This window comes from Amphiura filiformis, chromosome 15, assembly GCF_039555335.1.
Source record: "Amphiura filiformis chromosome 15, Afil_fr2py, whole genome shotgun sequence".
Taxonomy (NCBI): domain Eukaryota; kingdom Metazoa; phylum Echinodermata; class Ophiuroidea; order Amphilepidida; family Amphiuridae; genus Amphiura; species Amphiura filiformis.
The window spans coordinates 8,448,935-8,463,293 of record NC_092642.1 but is presented as its reverse complement, the minus strand read 5'-3'; the positions used below and the strand labels follow the sequence as shown (position 1 = coordinate 8,463,293).

Genomic DNA, 14,359 nt, shown 5'->3' with positions numbered 1-14,359 from the left:
ACCAAAGTAGCAATTCCTGACAGACTTCACAAACCTGCAATTTTGGTTTACAAGTTACTTAACTATTATTTTGCTAACGCTAAGGATGTTTTTTATTTTCAGTAAAAAGAACGAGGGGAACAGCGGCAATTTTTTTTGCATACAGGGAAGGCAAGATAGTATTCCTTGACCATTCACATATTATAGGCCTACAACCATGACAACATTTAAAACTAAAATTAGCTTGTCATATAAGTATGCGTCCCATGCTTACTAGTCTTCTGCGCATGCTTCATGCAAAGACGACATGTGACCTGATCATTCAAAATGGACTTTCTGTACTCAGCCACATTTATATTTAAAAAGAATGTCATGCTGATTTGTACCTAAATCTACAGGGTGTGTCAAAATGATTGTTCTCCAAATATTTTTAATTTTTGTTAACTGTTTTAATCATGTTGCTGAAATTTGTTGGTAATTTTGTTTAATATTCAAATTGCTAAGAATACCAGATTTCTTAAGAATTTTAGCTTAGTACATTTTTTGTGAAGGAAATGTGCGTTTTTAAAGAATTTTATCACAAATCTAGATTTATCTAGTAAATGTATAAATGCAAGTTCAAATTGAGCAAATTAAGACCACAAAGTACAGAAATTACCATTTTGTTTGGCACGGTAAAAGCACTCATGTAATAAGTCGTGCAAGCAGTGAACAAATTATATATTGTGCTGTAAGTGAAATTTCTGGTATCACATTCCTTCATTCAAATGACAATATCTCAAAAATGCAAAAGCAAATTCCAACAAAATCAACAGATCAAGAAGCACTTATAAAAAATATCAAACGTAATAATTTGCATTTCAAATGAAATCAAATATTTTTTTGAAAATGAAGACTCATATTTCATTTGGATACAGCCTGTAGCAAGCATTTTTATTAGATATTTTTTAACCTGGAATGATTTTGAAAAACTTTCTTTGTATCAAAGATGAATGTGGGCATTGTCCAGCTTCATAAAATTCCATTTTGAATTATTAAGATCACTTTTCACTCAGTCGACATGACATGACATAAAAATGCTTACGACACCGCAAACGATGGCCCCAATGGTGAATATCTTGCCGAATGCCGTTTTAGGAACAATGTCCCCGAACCCAACCGTGGATATGGTTACAATGACCATATACAGCGCATTCCAATATGACAACTTCTGAAGGTTAGCAAAATTCACGAATGGATCACCCGTATTTTCCACCTGTTCCGTGTGGTGATGATGATGATGGTGGAGGGCGCAATTCAGGACGCGATAAGAAATGAGAAATAGAAAAAAACAAGAAATTATGTAAGTTAAACAAACTATTGGTCAAAAACTTACAACTCCAACACTCAGAAAAAATGTGATGAAGATCTTCCCCAGAGCTGTTTTAGGGGAGATGTCGCCATATCCGACTGTTGACATGGTAACGACCAAGAGATATACACAATTCCAGTAGTTGATATCTTCTGCATTATTCCACGACAACCAGGGATCACCAGAATTTTCAACCTAAACAATATAGATAAAAACAAATATATCTGCATAGTTAGGGACTATATCTTGCATTTACAGCTTAATTCAAATAATCTGATCAAATAACTTATTTTTTCACCTATTATAAGCTGAACAAACTTTAGACATACTGTAAAAATGGATATTTTTGCCTAACATTAATTTCCACACCTTTTTCAGGCTCAACACAGCTAATAAAAACATGTGAATGTGTTTACTTTATGCATAGTTTTAAATACAAAACCTCCATGCAAATTTAAAAAGAAGCAAAGAAGTTCAAAATGTGAAAATTAAGGTGTGCGGAAAATTATCACTTTTACAGTACACTTTATTAAATAGGAAAGCAATAACTGGATTCTGTTCCCTTTAATCAACTTCCATTTTTATGTGCTGTTCCATTTGGGTATATAAATGTGATTGACGTCGCTTTTTGCACTACACAATAACATGTTTTTATTTGCTTCTGTGGGGTACAATGAGGTAAAGACCTCCTTTAAAAGCGTAGTTGTAAAGAAATTATTGTCTGGTGTGAACTACATGTTTCTTTTTTCTTCATAATTCACAATATTGTGCAGTACAGTTGCTGTGAAAACTGGAGCTGGATGAAATTATCTCTCATTGAATTAATCATACTTCATATATTGGCCTACATAAAAGCACTGATTCTTAAGATTCTTAAGTAATGGTAATATGCTTTTAGGCACAACTGGCACATACAACCTGCCCCTTTAGCAAAAATGGTGGCTGCACCTTGCTTCAACATGGAGACCTTTCATACAAATTACAAGTATTTATTTTCACACTGCAGGATGTATAGACAGCAGAATTATGCTTTTCAAAAATCTTAAGCTTTTAGTTAATATTTTATTAAGAACCAATTAACCACATCCTGTCAGTAAAATTATTTGAATATTATTAATACGTAACCATTAGGCCTATACTGTATTATATAGAATTAGATATTAATCAAATCAGTATATTCAACAAAACTAAGTTACTTGCTTAAAAGTTCTAAAAGGTGGAAACCTGGTTATAAAATGACAATGCAATTGAATAACACAATATTATATGAACGTCAAACCCTACAATTATCCTACTGCAGGCATATCATTGGCAGACTAATATTGTTATACATTTAACTGCTCTGCTATAACTTGCTACACATCTGTAACAGCATTTTGTTGTCCCTTATTCACTTATACAACATATATGTTACTTACCAGGATTCAAAATTCTATCAAAAACCAGTTATTCGCTTGCAGTTTGTTATGCTGAATTCTTTTTTTAATTTTTTTTATATAACAAGGATACTGCTGTTACTAATTTTATAATGATTGAAATGCCTGTTAAACCTGTTATCCACATAGTTTACATCATTTGAGATTTGTAGACATGAAATAAGGCATGGGCACATCTGCAAATATCCTCTTTAGACTTCTGTTCTTCAAAGAACTATATAGTTTAACATTTTATGTGTATCACATTTGGCCAAGAAAAGGACCAGGTAAAGGTTGACACGCTATTCTAATTTTCACCCTGGTGTGACAGTGAAGTCAACACATTGAGGCAGCTGTTTCAGTTGCACATCTATGTGGCGTCTTTAATTGTGTGCGTGTGTATGCCAGCACTTTAAGCAAACGCTAGTGACTTGAACTGCACCCATGAAATACACACTGATGTCAGGGTGAAAATTTGTATAGTTGTGAACTTTCTTGATTCATCATGTTTCTCACTGAGTGATTCAGTTGATGGTCTGAGATGATTGTGTCACAGAGCTTGAACATTTTGAGAGGATATACATTTGGTTCTACTCATGCCTTATTTTGCACAATATTCCTTCTTGTTATTAGCTGTTACTCTTTTTCATAACAGTCAGTAATTCAATTGAATGAACAAAATGTGCCATTTTAGATGCAAGCGTAATTCCTCATATCTGCTGTAACCACCCACAACCCCAAAGTGGGTGTGTTTTCCTAGTTGATTGTCAGGAACATAGGCATTCATCATGCCTCGTTCATTCAATTGCCTTGCTAAATATTAATACATGTAAAAACACAGTGATTATATCAACAGCCATCCAATAACATTTCACATTGAAATCAGGGTTTTTCTTATGTGAAGGATGTGCCAAAATTTTAATCCAATATGGTGCACGTTTGAACTCAACCAGCATGTGAATAATTTGTAGTCGTGTAGGCATGCACGCAAGTGATATATATTTGAACGTAAGAACTGGTTTTAATCCAAGCTCATTATTATTAATTTTTGGGAGGTATCCTTCATGTAAGAGAACACAAACTGTAAAAAAAAAATCAAAATGATGAGTATTAATCAAGAGAAGCACAAAAACATGATATTTATAGTCAATAGCGCAGTACTCACTATGGACATAATGTGTAAGTCTCAGACACTTTTACTTCACTATTGTTGTTGACATGTTTTTTTGCTGACATGCAAAATAATGTAGACAGCGGGACATGTCAGAAGCTTAAATCTCCAGAGTGAATACTACTTTATTGGACTAGAAATATAGTTTTTTGTCAATAATCTGCAAATACCAGCCATGATGAATTTATTCAGCAATATGGAGGATTATGAATCTCATTCCTTTTTTCTCTGCCATGCCTCTTACACAAGGGACCTTCACCTAGCAGCATTATTAATAGCATGATGTGTAAGTGAGTGCAACTCCTGGGACACTGTAGGGTACCCATACAGAATATGTGGGCAAGGGGAGGGGTAGGCCGCATTTGTTTGTCAAGCACCCCCATCCCTTGGGACCCAAATAAGCTGGTATTGTATACATATGATGGTGGATTATGCCCATGTTCTTAAGTTTTCCCATATCCCTACCACCGTAACCATTTGTGTTTGTGGGACCAATATGTTACCAACCAGAGTTATTTCAACTAGTAATCATGCAAGCGGCAATCTTCAGTCACTTCGAACACTTATTACTATTTTCATATTCTATATGAAACACCACACACTTGAATATTAACACACCACTTTGCACTCAATATTGATTAAGCAGCTCACTTACAACATGATGCTTTTATTTTCCTTTGCAATGATCCTGCAAACTTTGAGTCATGCAAGCTAGTTCAATTCATGCAAAGGGCTGCTCAGGAAGCAGGATTGTCTTCTGAAACTCTCAATCAAAGTGCTTTTCTGTTTTCATTTCCTACATCTTCAAAGGCATTTTTGTCATTGTAGCTTACATTAATTTGGTTGTGATCATTTGGTCAGGGTCGGGGTAATAGTTAGGGTTAGGGTAAGGTAATGGTATGGGTGAGGGTAAAGGTAAGATAAGGGTAGGGATAAGGGTGAGGTACTTTGATATATATTTATTTATTATCATGTTCAATTAAGGTTGAGGTTTGGATTACAGTGTGAAAGAAAAGCGAAAGGTACTAATGTCAGAAATACATCAGGGTTCCCATCAAATCGACTTGATAACTTATCAAAAGAAGGGAGAATGTGATCTGCAAATCATCTTTTCTTTCCCAAGCAGGGGATGTGAAGTTAGAACTCCAGATTTGCAGCATACCCAAAGTATAAAGTTAGGTTCCGGGCACATCCCTGATATCTGACTACTCGAGTTTAAAGGATGGTGGGTGCTAAGTTTAATGAATCATGCATGCACTGCAAGCTCTAGTGCAGTGCTATGGTGATGATAGCAGTAATAAAGAACAAGAAAAAGACTGTAAAAATAAACAAAGAGTAACATGAAATTCAAGAGAGAAAATAGCAAAATAAATAAACTAAAAGAAACTTCAGTATTTGACTAGTGATCATACTATAATCATAATTATAGTTGAACAAGTACTACATAGAACGCTGAAACAGATTAACAACACAACTACAAAGTGCACATACAATACTACTATTTTCAACACTGGTCATTGGTGACAACGTACTAAGCACTATAAGAAACAGATACTAGAAGCTGACAGGAGAATGTGAGGGTTTTACATTTTTTCTTTCTACATAGTATGGTCTATGGTTAGATTAAATGCACATTCAGGACAGGAGCAAGTGGAGGATGGGTGGGGCTGAAAGGTGGAGAGTGAAGAATGGAGGATGGTGGATGGAGGGAGGTACCTGTAATTTATAAAGTTAAAACAGTAAATCAATAATATTTGTTATTGAGTTAAAAATTATTTGACAATATTGCATATAAAAGAAGCATAATTAAAATTAAACTATATAATGAAATAGACCAAGAAAAAGAGAAATGGGATGAACTTGGGATAAAAAGAAAATATAATTGAAATTGTTTTGAATTTAGATCATAGAGGAAGTGTAATGTTGAGAGAATGATTCAAAGGATTGGGACTTGGAAAAAATCTTGTGATGGTCTGGTCACAGAATCATGCATAGTAAACAAAAGCATCAAGTTTACAATGGACTTTATATATTGCTCTTTTAGTATACAACAGTTCACAAAGGGTGGTTGATTGGTGTATATTAAGGTCTACTTACATGGACATGTCTTTCAGCCTGAATTATATAAAAACAAGATAGATCCACACTGGAGTACAATCATATTTTGTGCAAGATTTATATTGAGAAGATTATTTTCATTTGTTGGTGTAGCCAATTGGTTAAAATTTCACAAATGGTAGATGAATACAAGCATGCACACACAGAAATGCACACATTCTCTCCTTCATATACACATGCACATACCCCCCCCCCACACACATTTCACCCTTATTGTGGACTGATGATTTAAAAGTGACTTCATACGGACTGACCCCCAATTTTGGATGATGTACATATATGCTTTTTAGCTGGTTTTGTTCTATAGTAATACCCTCCCGCTAGCATGGCTGACCACGGTTCCTTCATGTTAACTGTTACACACCCATTTACTGTGTCCTTGAATAAGTGTTTTTACAACAACAAATGTAAATGCACACACACCCCCACCCAAAATGGGCACAACCAACACACAAACACCCCCACATTTATGCGCACACATATATCTACACTCTCTCTGCCTTTCTATTTCCCATTTTCTCCAATAAAACCTTACCAAGTGAATAAAACCAGCTGCAGTTAACCACATACTGAGGAAAACAGTTAACAAGTTGACTAATTTGATAGAGTTGCTCGTCTTTAGGATGCTCAAGAATTGCAAGATCTCCGAGAGTTGTATAAGGCGAAGCGCCCTCAAGAAACGTAAACCTGCAAGATACAAACAAGAAATATAAAGAAATAAGAGGTTGAATAACAGGTCTATTACATACACTTGCACAATTGGGAGCAACATTTAAAGATTCAGTCTCAATTTACACTTTAAACAAATCCATTGCAAGGAACTGTTAGAATGTGCCACCTTCTCCAACCCCCATTTTCTTCTCATCTAATTTTATACTTCACAAAGACCTCGTCTGCAAAGTTTAATAAAAATCCCGAGTGTCATGCATTGCAAGGTACCGCCAACTTATAGTTACACAAATTGCACACACATTACCATATGAGGCACCACAAAACCTACTACATTCAACAACATTCCACAAATATATCTTTGTCGCTAATTGAGCTACTATTTATATAACTATGATTCAATTGAAAACAAGGACATTATAAACAAGGATAATTTCCTATTGTCAAAATTGTTTAGCAAACTCATGTAAATAATAGCATCGATAATTGCTCGTTTGCAGTGGATGCATGCGTGCATTTTCTCTTCGCCTTGCAATATTTTGTTAACCTTCAGCAGGGTGAAATTCAATGCAGTTAAGATGTTTTTAAAACTTTCTAGCAATTCTATATACATTTTGTATCATGACCATTTTTAAATCAAAATTACACCTTCAAATAATTACAAACATACATAGTATTGGTTGAGTGGTTCATGAGATAAGCAAGTTGGGATGTTTTTAAGAATCTTTGAACTTACTTCAATTTTGTTAAGTGATATCCGTAGGTCCATTAAATCAAAGCACTTGATCAATTGGGCCAATTTATTGCATTATGGATCCTGTCAGTAGTAATTTGTCAATTTTCCATCAATATAAAGACCATTAAAGTCATGGTGGATGGCCAGTTGGCTGTATTTGTGATGATATAATTTTCATACTTACACTATGATTTTTCTGTGAAACATATGGTTGTATTTATTTATTTTTTCCCATTTCTGCTACTTTCATAATTAGTGGTGCACCAAGCATTGCCGTAATGGAAGGACATCCCATCCTTATAAATATATGACACGTTTTACGTCATTTGTTTGGCCCAAAATGAAGAGAGGGCATATCTGATAGTGAAAACCAACACTATTTGAAGAGCTTTGTTTCAAAACCCCTTACATCCACTTGCCCATTTTTGAGAACACATCACAAAATCATCAAAAGAATCACTGATATATGGGGGTTTGCAACAAAAGCAGTTTTTGGTGGGATGCTTGGGTAGGATGAGCATCCTGCCAAAAACTGCTTTTGTTGAAAAACACCTTATATCAGTGATTATCTTGATGATTTTCTGATGTGTTCTCAAAATTGGGCAAGTGGATGTAAGGGGTTTTGAAACAAAGCTCTTCATTTGATGGAAAAATCTGTTGTTAATGCAAATTGTACATTATTGCTCTAATCTATAGATGCTACCATTCTGATATTTCTGAATTTCTAAATTCTGATATTTCCCAGCTTGCATCACCCTTCTGTCCCCACACGGAATGACTTCATGAACCAGAGGCAAGCACTCCTACCACAGTGCTACATTTTTCCATGTTTGGGTAGCTTTTAACAATGGTTCTTAACTTCAATAGATTGACATCTTTGTATATAAACATTTAAATAAATGTAATTCAAAGTTACCCCGCACAATATGACTGAAACCAGTTGTATTATTTTTTTATAAATATCATCCTATTTTACAAATGCTATCTTCAGTAGATAGCAAACATAGGATACTCCCATGATATGGTATCTTCAGTAGATAGTAAACACAGGACACTCCCATGAAATGGTATCTTCAGTAGATAGCAAACATAGTATACTCCCATAAAATGGTATCTTCAGTAGATCGCAAACATAGGATACTCCTATGAAATGTTATCTTCAGTAGATAGCAAACATAGGATACTCCTATGAAATGTTATCTTCAGTAGATAGCAAACATAGGATACTACCATGAAATGCTATCTTCAGTAGATCGCAAACATAGGATACTCCTATGAAATGTTATCTTCAGTAGATAGCAAACATAGGATACTCCCATAACATATCTTCAGTAGATAGCAAACATAGGATACTCCTATGAAATGTTATCTTCAGTAGATAGCAAACATAGGATACTCCTATGAAATGTTATCTTCAGTAGATAGCAAACATAGGATACTCCAATGAAATGCTATCTTCAGTAGATCGCAAACATAGGATACTCCTATGAAATGTTATCTTCAGTAGATAGCAAATATAGGATACTCCCATGAAATGTTATCTTCAGTAGATAGCAAACATAGGATAATACCATGAAATGTTATCTTCAGTAGATAGCAAACATAGGATACTCCTATGAAATGTTATCTTCAGTCTATAGCAAACATAGATACAATGAAATACAGGCTAAGTCCCTTTGGCCGATAAAGCAGTAACTTTCGAATCTAATAGTATTACGCGCACAAGCACGTAAGTTTTAGGCTGTGCACTGGATTGCATAGCAACCAGCCTAGCAACTGTCAATCAAAGTCAATCAAACTGCCAGCGAAGTGACTTCACTTTTTATACAGGGATTGAATACAAGTGTCACAGCCCTGAGGATACTCCAATGAAATGTTATCTTTAGTAGATAGCAAACATAGGATACTCCCATGAAATGTTATCTTCAGTAGATACCAAAAATAGGATACTCCTATGAAATGTTATCTTCAGTAGATTGCAAACATAGGATACTCCAATGAAATGTTATCTTCAGTAGATCGCAAACATAGGATACTCCCATGAAATGTTATCTTCAGTAAAAAGCAAACATAGGATAATACCATGAAATGTTATCTTCAGTAGATAGCAAACATAGGATACTCCCATGAAATGTTATCTTCAGTAGATAGCAAACATAGGATACTCCAATGAAATGTTATCTTCAGTAAATAGCAAACATAGATACTCCCATGAAATGTTATCTTCAGTAGATCGCAAACATAGGATACTCCCATGAAATGTTATCTTCAGTAGATAGCAAACATAGGATACTCCCATGAAATGTTATCTTCAGTAAATAGCAAACATAGATACTCCCATGAAATGTTATCTTCAGTAGATCGCAAACATAGGATACTCCCATGAAATGTTATCTTCAGTAGATACATAGGATACTCCAATGAAATGGTATCTTCAGCAGATAGCAAACATAGGATACTCCAATGAAATGGTATCTTCATCAGATAGCAAACATAGGATACTCCTATGAAATGTTATCTTTAGTAGATAGCAAACATAGGATTATGGATACTCCCATGAAATGCTATCTTCAGTAGATAGCAAACATAGGATACTCCCATGAAATGTTATCTTCAGTAGATAGCAAACATAGGATACTCCCATGAAATGGTATCTTCAGTAGATAGCAAACATAGGATACTCCAATGAAATGTTATCTTCAGTAGATAGCAAACATAGGATACTCCTATGAAATGTTATCTTCAGTAAATAGCAAACATAGGATACTCCCATGAAATGTTATCTTCAGTAGATAGCAAACATAGGATACTCCTGTGAAATGTTATCTTTAGTAGATAGCAAACATAGGATACTCCCATAACATGATATCTTCAGTAGATAGCAAACATAGGATACTCCAATGAAATGTTATCTTCAGTAGATAGCAAACATAGGATACTCCCATGAAATGTTATCTTCAGTAGATCGCGTAAACATAGGATACTACCATGAAATGTTATCTTCAGTAGATAGCAAACATAGGATACTCCCATGAAATGTTATCTTTAGTAGATAGCAAACATAGGATACTCCCATAACATGATATCTTCAGTAGATAGCAAACATAGGATACTCCAATGAAATGTTATCTTCAGTAGATAGCAAACATAGGATACTCCAATGAAATGTTATCTTCAGTAGATAGCAAACATAGGATACTCCCATGAAATGTTATCTTCAGTAGATAGCAAACATAGGATACTCCCATTAAATGCTAAATAGCAGTTTTAAAGTACTCGTATTACGACAAATGAGAAACCCAATTTCCTTTTTATTCAGAGATTGTCTGTCTCTCTCCGTATACCATCACACTCTCTTTCCTTCTCACACATTTTCTCCCAAAATCAAAAGGTAATAAAAAACACAACTAACATAGGAACCCCACCCAAGAAACCACCCAGCACTGACAAATATATAATGGATTCAATTTGTTATCAACTCTGCAGCTGCACAATTTCACAATGTGACTTTCATCCAAATCAAATATTAAAATTTGGATGTGCCTTCCTACGCCTAATCGGATGTATGCAGCTGCTAAAGCTATCAATGTCTGCCATCAAAAAATGCAAAATTGTAATACTAATGTTCTACATATCAATAAAATATTAATCTGAATATATTTGAAAATCAAGAAAATACCATTTGGGAAACTCAGTAAAAGATATCTGCACAATACTTTGTTTCGCCATGAGTTTCTGTAGTGGGTGTGGATTTTGCTGATCATGTATTAATTCACTCACGCTAACTTAAATCCTGCAGAGTGTGTATATATACGCCTACGAAGGCAGTTTGTCGGTACAACCGTTTAATAGCACTGACGTCACACACCAAACTTGGAGATAAAATTGATACAATGGTGGAGAAATACTTGAGCCTTCATGTGTGCAGGTCTACAAACTTTATCATAATTCATTCACATGTCTAACCTCTTGGAACACAAAAAGTGTAACTGTTCAGTCACGTGTACACTGGATTACAAGAATTGCAAATGCTATGTCATGGGTGCTGTATCGGATATTTCTAAAACGTCTGGATATTTTAGAAATATCTAATCTGAATTTTGATAAGTAATGGTACTACATTTCTGAAATGTACACAGTACAGTGCTCATAGCCCAGTGTACAAGTGAGGTGTATCCTTCGTGTTAGAGAATACCAAACAAATCCCAACTCTAATCCTAACCCTAACCCTAATCCTACCCTAACCCTAACTCTAATTCCTAACCCCAACCCTAACTCTAATCCTATTAGTATTTCGTGCTCTCTTACACTAAGGATAAACCAAAAGTGACTGATTTAAACAGCACTTGTGCACCAAGCAGTCGATGTTAACCCTGTACCCTTCTTCCAATGGGTAGCTTCATTTCCTTCCGGAAGTTACTTTTCATTAATTGCTTGTTGCGAAACACCTGCCTTTGACAAATAGGTCACCAATTTGTGTACAGTTGTTTCAAACCAGAGAAATGGTGGATGTGACAAATCACCAAATTTTGTGAATCACAGGAGTGGAAGCTAATTCTGAATGCAATAAAAACGATCAATAAAACATCAAGTGATCCAAACAATTCGCTGATGAAGAGTTCATGGTTCTTCAGATCTCCATATGACACTACTATAGATACCATTCACATCCTTTACCAAAGTAGCACTCACTGAGAGAATATAGACAACCTATATCACACTACTCTAGTCGATATGACTAGTGTCTTAGTCAAATCAAAATTCACACAATTTCCAAATTGAGTCCAATTTAATTGACACTATGTCTGGTCAAATTTGACTAAAGAATTGTGTGAGAACTTATCTTACTATACTAGGACTCCAGTCAATTGATCAGACTATGAAGAGAGCGACAGCTCTTTGTTGTAACATCAATTTCCAAAGACCCATGTTTTACCAATTAATCACTTCTCTAAACCCTACAATTTCAAATATTTCATTTAAAATCAGTTCTCCGAGACATTCCTCACACATGCTCAACCTAAATCCAAGTCCTACTTTAATCTGTGCTGCTCACTCCTAACTAAGCCACCACCCCCGCAGGGCCCTTTTATACAATCTTGTCAAGATAGTAATCCATATTTTTTTCAATACTGCTATGTAAATGGATATCAAATTTACTCTGAATAAAAACGTAACTTGAAATGGATATGGGAATAGATGCCACTTATTTTGGCAGGTAAAAAGCAGATCACCTCAATAATTTAGCCCATATTCTTGAGCACTTAAAAATATTGTTTCCTATGTTTCATTTACAGACATCTTTTAACATGCATTGCTATTACCGATCTCATTTCATATCCCACAGTATGGTTTAATACATTAATAGAAAGCAACATCTATAAATAGAGAAGGCTATCATGAACAACACCACACACAAGGTTCTCAAGTAATGATTCTACGACACATTAAATGCTACCTCAAATCAATACCATGCATGGGTGTCTGGGTGTATGTCCATTTGTCTGAACTCATTTTACACAGATCAGAGGGTTTCAAAGGGTTTGCCAGGCTTTTTCCTGGAGTCAAATTGCACAGTTTTTATACAGTATATATTCCAATCAGATCACTTCTATCATCAGGACAAGATTAGGACAGCCAGTGGTTAACATCTCACTCTTTTCACAATTGACTGAATGCTACATGAACAGGTTGTTCTCTTTATACACTGGATCAATGGTTAAACATCTCCTCAGAAGGACACAATATTCTCATGGTTCATTTACAAAATTCTGAATGAATCTATCATAGGAGAATGGAACCTCATGCAAGTAACATGACCACTGTGCATGCTACACTCTTCCTCAAACATACAAAAACAGTCCACAATTCTGAGAGTTTTGATCAAACAATTTCCCCCTGGTTTGAACCCATCAAGATTGGTCTATATATTCTAGCCATTATAATAACAGTGGGACAAAAATTGCTGATTGGTATACAATTATATCATCTAAAATGAAGGAAAATTAAAGTAGCGCACGTCACAAAAGCATATTTTTATCACACTCAAATGGTACAAAGGTTTCTATGTGCTTTCATAATATATCAGAATCCAGCCTGTCACAAAATAATGAATATAATATCCGGCGACTGCAAAGAAATTGGGCCAATAAACCTAGTAGCTACTAAATGAAAAATGTCAAAGAAACAAAAACAGGTAAAATTGGAACATGATGATTTGATTAATGGTGGATGAAATCAATCACAATGGGCTATTCCTGTTGAAATCTATGCACCCCCTGTGGAAAACATAACCTTAAGCTTCCACACAGGGAGTGTGAATTTCAAATGGGATTACCTGAATGGGTGACTCCATTTGAAATCTATACCCCCTGTGTGGGAGACCAAGTTCACAACTTCCATACAGGGTGTTTGGATTTCAAATGGAATAGCCCAATACACCTGCTCTTGAAATAAAATAAATATAATTTCATATATTTTATTTACTTGTAAAGTTCAATATATTTGTCAAGAAGTCTTTTCAACTGATGTAAAGACCCTATATCGGCCCTGATTTGGTAAAATGATCTAACTTGAAAATCGCTGTTTGGAGAAAAACAGTTTTTAAGTTTGAACACTTGACGTTTTTCTTTTTGAATAAGATACTCGTAAATTATTAAACACATCTAATATCTTAGAAAATATAAAAATCTTATTATTTGGTTGAGTAATTTTGAAATAACAACCATTTTAGGGGGTTAGATTCTTTTACATTGTTTTATGTCAAAATTTCAAGTTAGATCATTTTACCAAATCAGGGCCGATATAAACTTTTCCTTTGGCTCTTTCATCTTTCATAAAAGATGCTAAAATCATTATTGGTCGACTGTGCTTTAATTTTAAACTTTAAATTGACTTTTTCACTTCTCAATTTAACTTGC

The 14,359-nt window shown here is 34.8% G+C and overlaps 1 protein-coding gene across 1 annotated transcript in view; it reads right to left on the bottom strand.

Annotated features, from left to right (window-relative positions):
- The window catches only part of LOC140171203 (calcium-activated potassium channel subunit alpha-1-like), a 197,772-nt gene that overhangs the window by 98,363 nt on the left and 85,050 nt on the right, over nt 1-14,359 (bottom strand). Inside the window, exons 6-8 of the mRNA XM_072194417.1 lie at nt 6,570-6,721; nt 6,014-6,031; nt 1,064-1,234 (exon numbers count right to left, since the gene is read on the bottom strand). Of these exons, the coding sequence (XP_072050518.1) occupies nt 1,064-1,234; nt 6,014-6,031; nt 6,570-6,721 (341 nt within the window). The remainder of the gene's footprint in view (nt 1-1,063; nt 1,235-6,013; nt 6,032-6,569; nt 6,722-14,359) is intronic.